Source organism: Hordeum vulgare, chromosome 2H, assembly GCF_904849725.1.
Source record: "Hordeum vulgare subsp. vulgare chromosome 2H, MorexV3_pseudomolecules_assembly, whole genome shotgun sequence".
Taxonomy (NCBI): Eukaryota; Viridiplantae; Streptophyta; class Magnoliopsida; order Poales; family Poaceae; genus Hordeum; species Hordeum vulgare.
The window spans coordinates 494,145,551-494,156,668 of NC_058519.1; the positions used below are offsets into that span (position 1 = coordinate 494,145,551).

The window sequence follows — 11,118 nt, forward strand, 5'->3', positions numbered from 1 at the left end:
CAGCCACCAGTGGCATCATGGAGTCCCCCTCCACTCGGGTCCGTCAAGATCAATGTTTCTGGAATTTCTTCAAGGCTATTCCATGGAGGTGTGGTGGCGGCAATTTGCCGTGATCACATGGGCCTCTACTTGGGGTCTTCGGCTGTGGTGTTCCTCGGATCCAATGATCCTGCTATATGGGAGTCTTATGCTTGCCGAGAAGCAATATTTCTCGCTGAGGATCTCGACGAACAAAACATTTGTGTTGCTTCAGCCTGCCGGGAGGTGGTTAACGATATCACTAAGGGGACAGGAGGACCCAATGCAGCTATTGTTCAAGAGATTAAGTATCGATGTAATAGATTTTAGTCTAGTTCTTTTTGTGTTGAGTCTAAGGTTCTTAGTGATGAAGCCATTAATCTCGTTAAATTTGCCTGTAATTTAGGTGAGGGTAGACATGTGTGGCTGGGCTCCCTCCATGACACAAACATTATACCTACTGCACGTGCTATGAATGAATAAGAAAGGCGAGATTTCTTTAAAAAATCAGAAAACAAGATTATAGTTGTTGTTTTTTTGACAAGTTTTTTTTCAAAAAAAAATACAAGATTATAACTAGTTGTTTGCATTGAAATGATGCATAGGCCGAGGATAATTTTCCTCTTTTGAGAAAAATTCAACAAACAAGACACCGTTGCACGAAAAGAAACCCATACAGCCCCGGGTGTGGCTTCACAGGCAGGAGTAAAGACGGGGGATTCCTCCATTAAAAAAAAAAGACGGGGGGATTCCGTGATCTTCACCCGGCCCACTTCGCCAGCGTTCAAAATCTCAAACTGCAGCTTTCTTGCGAAGGCACGAACCCGGCTTCCCTACTCCTTCCGATTGCTCAAGTGGAATCCCCTCCTCCCCCGCCACCAAAACCCTATCTCCGGCGGGCCGCGTGCTGGGCAGCGGCGATGGCGGAGGACGCCTTCTCGCCGGCCATCCACCCGAACTTGCACGGCCCGGAGCACGTCTTCCGGCAGTACTGCGGCCGCCGTGCCGGCATCGTGAAGGCCCTCACCGAAGGTCGGTCTGTCTGTCTGTCTGTTTCTCTCTCTCGCGCCCCTGGTGTGGGTTTTGATGCGGGGATTTTTCACGCTGATGGTTGGTTTTTATTTGTTTGTTGGTCCGCAGATTTGGAGGAGTTCTACGAGCAGTGCGACCCCGGTGAGTCTCCTTGGTTGCTTCGGGTGTTGATTTTGGGGGAGATAGTAATTGGGGTGCAGAAGCGTGTTTTTTTTTTTTTTTGAGGGGAGCAGAAGCGTGTTTATATGGTAGTTGCGGTAGTTTCTCTGACGCCTTCTTTCCCCAGCAACCACTGGTTTTCATGTGTTGATTGATGAACTAATTCCGTTTGTCTCGGATGGACCGAATTTGCTAATGAGTAATGAGTCAAATTTAAAAGTCAGGGAGTCAAATCATGGCAGAATTGCGAGCTTGGTGAATGGTGATAGTATGATGCAACGAAATTCTGTATGCCTTATATGATTGCTACTAGAACATTTAGCCATCCCTTCTGCTTATACTCAGCTGTAAATTGGAAACGTGAATACTAACAATGTGGGTAAATTGGAATGGCCTGTCGAGCTTTGATTGGCCAAAGGATCGAGCTGCAGAATTGGAAGTCCCGAACTCCCAATTGCCTCTGTCAGTAGTTGGGTGTCACTGCAAAATGCTTAGTTTCGCTGTACTCCGTGTTGGCATCAGCTTGTATGTGCTTGTGGGTTTTCATTGAATTAGGGATACTGCATATACTAACATGTTCATTTTGTGTTATGTTGTGTTCCGGGTTACTTGTTGAGTGCATCAGGTTGTTCATATTCGTAGGCACAACTCTGACTTATGATGGCCCATTATTTGCCAGACAAGAAGGCCTTGTGCCTCTTTGGACTGCCTGATGGGACCTGGGAAGTGAATCAACTACCTGAGGAGGTTCCTGTTCAAATTCCTGAGCCAGTATGTGGTATAAACTTTGCGCGTGATATTACACCCAAGAAAGTTTGGCTATCCATTGTAGCTGTTCATAGTGATGCATGGTTAATGTCCATAGCATTTTATCACGCGGGCCGTGTCTCATTTGACAGAGATGGCAGGTATGCTGCTTTTCTTTACTACAAACGTTATATTTCTTCTTCTTTTACAATAATTTTCTTTTTCAAGCAAGACATTTTTACATGTTCAATGTATTGCGTGATACAGTCCATGCTTTGCTTGCTACAACTTACTATGCACAAAGATGTTCGGTACTGTGTCATACATTTTATTTCATTTTCATTTTCGTTTGGAAATATCTCAATGAACTAATGTATGTAAATCTGTGAGTCTTAGGTCCTTTTACTAACATTTGTCATAATTCACTCAGATAATGGACCTTATTTTTTGAATGCCTTTTGTCCCTTCTACCTTCTTATTTCTCATAGAACCCATAATTAGTTGTTAGGTGCATACACCTCTTTACACTTCTTGTAACCCAACAAGAGTAGAGTGATCTCATAAATATTTGTCTTTTTTTCACTAGTTGAACATAAACCTCTATTAATTGAATGATGTCTGAACAAAGAAAAAAGGGGATCTGAAAAAAGTGGAGCAGTACCGAGGATCTATATTTGGTGGAAAGTATCAGTACTGGTATTCTCATCTAGCTTGCTGTATGTTTCAAGAAATCATCACTATTTAGAACATCTCCAAGAGACGGGCGGTACCGTGGCGCGCTAATTTTTTTTTACAGCGCCGAAGTAGCGTTTTAGCGCGTTGGGCTGGTGTTTTGCTTTATCTGAAGCGCTATAAGGGCATGTCCAACGCGTCGCCTGAACCAGATGCCCCGCAGGCCAGCTCGGCTCGTGTGTCAAGAATGGCTGCCTCGCAGTGTACTACTGTGGCCTGCAGAAGAGGCGGATGCTATAGGGAAAAAGCCTGAGAAAAAGGAACAAAGGGAGATCAACGGCAGGTCATTGTTTGCCTCTCGGTAATGCATGAGGAGGGAAAAGTGAAATAGGTGGGGAAAGTAAGAGAGAGAAAGGAACATGGGACCCACAGGCTGCTGATGCTTTCGTTGGGTGAAAGTTGTGCAAAACGATGGCTTCACGGATACAAGCCTACGTGGAGGACATGAAACCACCGTATGGTGATGCTTCCATAGTTCATGCCCTAATATTGCGCGCAGCAGGTAGCGCTCCAACAGGCGCGCTAAATTCTAGCGCGCACGCCGAGCACAAACAACATTTTCCACTCAAACATAGAACGAAGAAAATCAAACACACACAAAGTAAATCAACAATAAATAGTTCAATTATTATTACAACAACAAAAATAGTTTATCTTCAATACAACAAATAGTTCATGAATAATACACAACAAATAGTTTATGAATAATACAACAACTAGTTCATACAACATCAAACTAGTTTTTTTGCCCATTCCATGACCACCACTCCTCGAATAGATCCTTTTGAAGCTCATCATGTGTTTCGGCATGTCGAATGGCCTGATAGGAGGCAACAAAGCGGGCCACCCTCGCAGCCCTCCTCTGCACTCGCACGGGTTGTCCCATCAACTCATACTGAGAATAGTCTAAATCTTGCCCACGCTCATTTTCGATGATCATGTTATGCATGATCACACAAGTGTTCATGATGTACCAAAGGATCTTTTGATCCCAAAATCTAGCCGGTCCTCTCACAATAGCAAATTGGACTTGCAAAATCCCCAAAAGTTCTCTCCACATCTTTCCTAGTCGCCGATAGAGCATTGTGGAAATCAAGTTTTTTCTTACCTTGCGGTGCCTTCAACGGCTTCACAAATGTTTGCCACCATGGGTAGATGCCATCCGCAAGATAGTAGCCATAGTTGTATGTATGGCCATTTGCTACAAACTGCACCGGTGGGGTTTCACCATTTGCAATCCTATTCATGAGGGGTGACTGTTTAATAACATTGATGCCATTGCAAGATTCGGACATTCCGAAAAAAGCATGCCAAATCCAAGTCTCATGGTCGGCCACCGCTTCAAGAATTATAGTGGAACCCTTTTTCTCGCCGTGGAATTGTCCATGTCATGCCGCAAGACAGTTCTTCCAACTCCAATGCATGCAATCTATTGAGCCAAGCATACCTGGGAACCCGTGAGCTTTGTTGACCTCCAAAAGCCTTGCGGTGTCTTCAGCATTGGGAGCTCTCAAATATTCCAGACCAAACACTTGCACAATTCCAACTGTGAAGCGCTTGACACACATGATGGCTTGACTCTCACCCATGGCCAAGTGGTCATCAACTAGATCTGCCGGAATACCGTATGCCAGCATACGCAAAGCGGCGGTCACCTTTTGGAAGGTGCTATGCCCGAGTTCTCCGGCGGCATTCCTCCTTTGCTGAAAAAACCGATCATTCCTCGCCAGTTTCTCCGCAATGTGTTTGAACAACTCGATGCTCATCCTAAAACGGCGTCGAAAGTAGGACTTGAGGTATGTGGGATTCTCCACGAAATAGTTCCTCATCTATCTGTTGTGGGCATCGATCCTTTCCCTACACAATTTCTGATGACCAAAAACCGAACCACCATGCTTCGGCTTTTTATTGATGTGGATAACTAGGAACATTGCGAATATATACCTTGCAAGTGTTTTGTCAAACACCTTGTGGGCGCGAAGCTGAAACGGCCATCGGGCGCTGTTCGTCGGAGGAACGGTGTGCTCGAGGGGCGGCGGCGAGGAGATAAGGTAGAAGAAGCAGGGGCGGCCACCGGGAGAAGCAGGGGAAGCGGCGGCGTGCTGGGGAGAGACGGGGGAAGCGCCGACGGCAGGTACGGGCGGAGGCGCCAGCACCAGGAGGTTTTAGATCCGGCGGTTGATGAGATTCGCGCGCACGATTTGCTTGTCCAGCACGCTGGAGCGGGCGCACCAAATAAGCCGCTCGCAATGCAGCTTTTTCCAGCGTGCTGGCTCCTGTTTACCGCGCACGGAATTATAGCGCGGCTTTTGGAGCGCTACTTTCAGCAGGGCGCGTGCTATATAGCCTTTTTTTTCAGCTCGCGGCTTATTTAGCGCTCTTGTTTAGCGCATCTGTTGGAGATGCTCTTAAGCATTTCTTAATGTCTAGTGATGTTCTAACTTCAATCAGTGAATGCTTCATCGTTTACATTTTCAACTGTATTTATCGCCTAAAGTATCTTCTAGATGTCATGATGGTTGGATAATTTTGCAACTGTTTCACATTTTTTATGGTGCATAGATTGCAGTGTTGTCATTATCATTTTCAGCCATTCATGTTTTTTCTTCGGCAAAAATGGGCTAGATGTAATGTGTTTTTCAAACTTGGTATTCTTTGGCTAAGATGGGCAATAATACTCCTGCTTGTTCTTGTCTAAGAACCGAACTTGGAGGACCAAATTGCTTTTCACTTCAACTCATACTGACAGATTTGTGCAACTTCTTGAGATAAACCATCATACCTACTTCATCAACTGCTGCTGTCTTCTAAAGTTCAAATGATAGTGCTGGGTCCTGAACCTATTTGGCATGGTTCTCCTTTACGTTCTTGCTTCTGAACATAGGTTGTTTTGTGATGCATGCCATTTCTATGCCAGCCTAGATAGGTGCATACGGAGTACGGTGTTTAGTTTGATATGATGCAATGACTGTTATCATGGAGTTTGATAATGGTGTTTAAGTGGCACTTGTACTTTGGTTGCAGGGAACAACTCTTCAAGTTGATCAATCGTCTTCCCACTGTCTATGAAGCTGTGAAAGGAAGCTATGAGAGGCAAGCACAGACCCCCAACAGCAGCAGGAAAAATAAGTCCAGCTCTCAGGTAAACATACGCTGACCACACGGCATTCCTTATTTGCTGTCCATATCAATACATGCTTTATCACTCATTCCGCGTCCCATTCCAGCCACCAAACCAAATCACTTCTAACTGCAAGCCGGTGACACCGGCCCTGCCGATGCTCAAGCAAGAGAACTACGCCGATTTTAACAGCTGGGCGGTAACGGCGAACTGGCCGACGATGCTTAAGGAAGAGGATGATGGTGGCAAGGAGGGTGGAGGCGGCGAGGATCAAGCCATGAGTAAGTGTGCCGGTTGCGAGGAGATCTACAGTGCTAACGACGGGCACCTATGGATTGGCTGCGACCACTGTCAGAGGTGGTTCCACGGCAAGTGTGTCAGGGTGACTACTGAGATGGCGGACCGAATCGAGAATTACATGTGCCCTAGCTGCAGTTACAAAGCAAGGATGAAACCTTCTGACTCAGCGGTGCCGATGAAAGCTTTTGACTCATGATGGTGGTGACTGGTGATGCTTGAATCATGGGAAATTTCTTATTTCCTGACGATACTGTTTGCTCCGTTGTTGCATTAGTTTGGTGATGACTTGTTAGGATTTTGGCTGGTGATGGGAACATGAGGTGGATTTCTACAGGCATCTGAATGTGGTGTTCCTTTTTTGAATTTTGACACAGTTTCAAGACAAAGTCATCCGAGCGGACATAGTCTAGCTACTTAGGTAGCCATCTCATATGTTGGCAGTATAAGCCGCTGTTGATGGACCGTTGAGCGTGGAAACCTGCCTGGAAACCCAGGTCTAGAGTAATGAAATGATTGGTCAGTGAATTGAAATGCCATCCGTTTGCTTTCTCTGCCATTGTTACTCTCACAACCTACTTCTCTTTGAAATGAATCCGTGATAGATGCTCTCGTTGCCCCCAGAAAGAATATCGCATTACCAATAATAATAGTTCCTACCCATAGCCTACATGAGCTACTACAGTCTACTGATGTCCTCCCAACCAAATGGATTGATGAACCTAATCACTGATTGGCTGCAGCAGCAGCAGCAGCAGCAGCTCTAGCATGCTCCAGGATCCTCACCAGCGGCTTGCAGCCGCACCGTCGTGCTTCGTCGAGTGGGGTGTTGCCCCACCTGTCCGTAGCCGCAAGGTCAGCCCCGAACTCCACCAGCATCCCGGCGACGAGGTGCAGGCCCTCGCTAGCGGCGACGTGGAGCGGCGTCCTCCGGTCGTAGTTCCTGCAGTTGGGGTCGATGCCGAAGCTGAGCAGCCTCCTCAGCAGGTCGATCTTGCCCTGGGCGACCACCCTGCACAGGTACCCTCCTGCGTCCTCCAGGTTCAGCGCCGCGCCGTGCGCCACCAGGACCGAGATGATCCTCTCGTGCCCTGATTTCACCGCTTGCAGCAGCGGCGACTTCCCAGACTTATCTGCATTTTTAAGATGTGTGTGTGTGTGTGGTAGTGATCTGAACTGTTTCTTCTTAAAATGGAAAAAAGGAAATCGTACCTATGCTGTTGACGTTTGCTCCTCGCTTGATGAGGAACCTGACGATGTCTTCGTATCCTCTTGATGCTGCCACATGCTGCAAGGCAAAGGTGTGGGAAAAGTTGAAGAGTTGTTAGTGTGTAAATAGAATCTTGACGACTGATGATTTTTGCAGTGAACATTTACTAGTTAGTGTGTGGAACTCCTGTAATCATTTGGCTGACGATTCATCTGCAAGGGTTCACGTACCAAGGAGGTCCTCCCGTCGTAATCCGGTTTACTCGGATCTGCTCCTGCACCGATCAAGCCTTTCAACCGAAGCAAGTCTCCATGGTAGGCAGCATTGTTGACTCCAAGGACAAGGTCAGCTTCTTGCTTGGCTATCAGGTATGTGATATCTGATTCCAGTTGCTTCCCCTTTGACTCTGTTTGTTTCCCCTGCAGAAGAAATGCTTCAGTACCGCTATTATTATTATTATTTTGCGTCGAAGGGCTAGCATTTACTACTCCCTCCGTTCCTAAATATAAGACCTTTTAGAGATTTCAATATAGACTAGATACAAAGCAAAATGAGTGAATCTACATTCTAAAATATGACTACATATATCCGTATGTAGTTTATAGTAAAATTCTAAAAGGTCTTATATTTAGGAACGGATGGAGTATGAGTCTACTGCTAAATTAGGATGTACCTTGAGTAGGTTGCTCAGTATCTGACGACTATCCTTGAGGTACATTTGCAAGGTGCTGGTCAGGGACTGCTTGTCAATTCTCAAGAGGCTGCAGAGTTCACTGACTCTAACTGTGTATGGCTGTCGAGTGTTGCAGATCACTGCAACGTCCCCGACTATGTCGTAAGGCAGCAGCTCTGAGACGATCTCTTCTGATCCGCCTTCTCCGACGGCACCGATCTCTTGCTGTAAGATCACATGGAGCATGATAGATGAAGGTCAGTTATACAGTAGAGTTATGTTTTCTCTTGGTTTATGGAGATAGTTAAATTCAGTGAAAAGTAGTACCAGACATCCATGTGCCACAATGTATATCTGATCCACCACAGTGCCTTGCTCCAAAATAACTTCCCCAGGGAGGAAGAATTCCTCCTGTATTTTAACCACCTGAAACCATCAACTGAAGAGTAAGATGAACTGTCTACCTGAGATAAACTGCAGTGAGGCAAGCATGAGTCTACTCAAGTTCTTACAATCTGGCTCAGGAAGTCTTCTGAGCATCCTCTGAACAGGTGCACATTTGAGACCGTTTCCAGGTACAGTGTCTGGGAGATGTGCAAAACAAAATGCTCAAACTAATTAAAATTGCACCCCATAATGAAAGAATCTAAAGCCAATCATTCACATCTGTATTATTATTTGGTCTGAGAAAAACTAGCCTGAAACCTTGAACAGTACCTTGGATCGGACCGCGGCCGGTATGTCGTCTACGATCCTGTCTCTCTTGTAGCTGCTCTCGTACTGCAGCAGCAGGTGCGCCTTCACCTGGGAGCTGATGTCGCTGCCCAGCCGGTTCCTGTTCATGTACCTGATGAGCTCCGTCATCTTGTCGCGGAAGCGCTCGGTCCTGGACCCCTTGACGATGAGCGCCGTCATGTTCCCGATGAGGTAGGCGCCGAGCAGCATGCTGAAGGAGACGTACACCACGATGAACACCATCTCCCTCGGGTTCACCGCATGGACATCACCATAGCCTGCACATTTCCGTTTTTGTTTTGTTTTTGTGTCAGATCAAGAACGGCATGAACTTCACCTGGGACATGCATGGCGTGGAGGATGTTTACCGACTGTGGCCATAGTGACGATGGCGAGGTAGAGGGAGGTGATGTAACGGGTGAGCACGTCGACCTTCCTGAAGTTGATGTAGCTCTGGTCGCCCATGGTGAGGCTCCCGATCCAGGTGCCCCCCTCGCGCGCCGGGGGCAGCGTGGTGGCGAGGTAGTAAAAGACGCAGGCTGCGGTGTGCGTGCAGTAGAGCTCCACGGTGGCAAGCTTGACGATCCGCGTGAAGAGGTAGCTGATGCGGATGTCCTTCTCCATCTTCTTGAAGAAGCCCTGGATCTTCCTCGCCCTGTACAGCCGCAGCCACACCAGGTACCTCACCACCTCCATCCTCCCCGTAAACTGATCACACAAGGAACACCAATGGTGTCATAGTATGTGTGTTTTCCAGACAAATGGTGTATTTTAGAGCATCTCCAATAGTCGTATGATCATCGTTGGTAAAATTGTCACATAGACGATTTGGATGACATGACACGTAATAAAAGAAAAGAGAGAATGAAACCGTATGAACTTGAAGCAACGGTTCAGGCACAAGCTCCGAGGCAAGCATGCCCATTTCTTCAACATTTAGTGGACCCATTTAGTTATTTTACATACGGTTAACATGCAATCCATTGAAGAGCTTGTATGATGTGTTGTTGGTTGCTGACGTGGACATTTATACCAACGATTGAACATACAGACTATTGGAGATGCTCTTATTGGCTTAAAAAGAACCATCAATACTGATCCTACTGGTTCTTGAGATCGTGAACCAAGTTAATTTACCTTGTAGACGGCGTCCCAGGGGAAGCATCCGAGCATATCGAGGGCGAAGCTGCCCTTGATGTAGCTGAAAAGGCAATGAACACTTTCAGATATTCAGAAACATTAGTTATTCTGTCTTGAGTTGATTGTGAGAAGTGAGCTCTGACCGTAGCGCGATCCTCTGCTGGTCGTAGACCACCCGGTGGGTGTGAGGGTCCCGGTAGGCGAGGTAGAAGTGGACGGCGACGTCGGCGAGGAAGATGAGCTGCACGCACTCGAGGTCCAGCAGGTGCTCGGGGATGCCCCGGAAGAAGCAGAATGCGAAGGGGGTGTAGAAGACGGAGTAGATGGACCACAGGAACATCATGTTCGACCACATCCTGTACCATCTGCAGCAGAGGAGAGCAGAGCACATTACATTATCAAGAACCATGGCTGCCTAGCGTCATGCTTCCATGCACGCCTCCTCCGCATGGTACTATCTCATCATTCTCATGCAGAACTTCTTTCTCCAATTGGCCGGCACTCAGTTAATAGCCATTGGTTTTGAATGCAACATTTAGATCATCTTTTTCAGCACTAGCTGGCTTCTAAGCTCTACCTTACATACCTTCCATTGGGGTCGATGACGAAGCTGCTGCCATAGCAATTGCTGGGGAGCCTCAAGGCGCTGCTGCTGCTTGGCCACTTGAACTCCCTCGCGAAGAGGGAGAGCCTGCTCCCAACAGAGCCATGCAACGCGCCATCGATCTCGTTCAGTTCATACTCTGCACCACCAATCTCCCTCTCCATGCCTCTTCTTCCCTAATAATTTGCGTGTGTTCAATGTGTTGCTCTGAGCAGTGCAATGCAGGCACAGGACGCTGCACACATATATACATATATGATCGGACATGTGGCCCCGCACAGATGCCACTACCTTTTGGTTGCACATAAGGGGTGATTGGGCACCGCACCGCGCACGAACGGCACCAGCATTCGGCCGATGCAGGTGGTTGTTGGGGGCTTTGCCCAACTGGGGGCGATCGGGTTCACTTCTGGTTACGCATGGTGTCACCACCTCGCCTCCTCTATCACCTTTTAAATGCTTAAGGAAACCACTTGCAAAGCTGCTGCCGTTCCATGCTGCAGCATGGTGCAAGCACTGGCTAGCTACGTACCACTGCACCTAAACAAACAGACTAATCTGCCGCCCAATCTGTTACGCCTTTTTTTTTTTCTCTACATGTTGTTTTAGTTTGTTTGGCATGCCCGCTTTGAGCCCTCATTTATTTGTTT

At 47.1% G+C, this 11,118-nt stretch overlaps 2 protein-coding genes across 3 annotated transcripts; one reads left to right on the plus strand and one right to left on the minus strand.

The window, feature by feature from the left end:
• Nucleotides 1-762: 762 nt before the first annotated feature.
• Nucleotides 763-6,640, plus strand: LOC123426818 (PHD finger protein ALFIN-LIKE 4-like). The gene is made up of 5 exons (XM_045110719.1): nucleotides 763-1,050; nucleotides 1,159-1,191; nucleotides 1,889-2,117; nucleotides 5,713-5,830; nucleotides 5,916-6,640. Exons 1-5 carry the CDS (start codon nucleotides 939-941, stop codon nucleotides 6,303-6,305), a joined length of 882 nt encoding a protein of 293 aa, XP_044966654.1. The 5' UTR covers nucleotides 763-938; the 3' UTR covers nucleotides 6,306-6,640.
• Nucleotides 6,641-6,720: 80 nt separating this feature from the next.
• On the minus strand, nucleotides 6,721-10,849 carry LOC123426817 (potassium channel KOR2-like). 2 transcript variants are annotated; one of them, XM_045110718.1, is made up of 11 exons: nucleotides 10,451-10,849; nucleotides 10,008-10,229; nucleotides 9,862-9,925; nucleotides 9,093-9,432; nucleotides 8,707-9,002; nucleotides 8,502-8,597; nucleotides 8,317-8,415; nucleotides 7,990-8,214; nucleotides 7,547-7,735; nucleotides 7,319-7,394; nucleotides 6,721-7,239 (listed from the first exon to the last, which is right to left on the minus strand). In XM_045110718.1, the coding sequence occupies exons 1-11, from the start codon at nucleotides 10,630-10,632 to the stop codon at nucleotides 6,833-6,835; spliced, it is 2,196 nt and encodes a 731-aa protein (XP_044966653.1). In that variant the 5' UTR covers nucleotides 10,633-10,849; the 3' UTR covers nucleotides 6,721-6,832. The 2 variants fall into 2 exon arrangements, with proteins under 2 accessions (XP_044966653.1, XP_044966651.1); XM_045110716.1 differs by having other exon boundaries at nucleotides 8,502-8,573; nucleotides 10,451-10,848.
• Nucleotides 10,850-11,118: the final 269 nt, after the last annotated feature.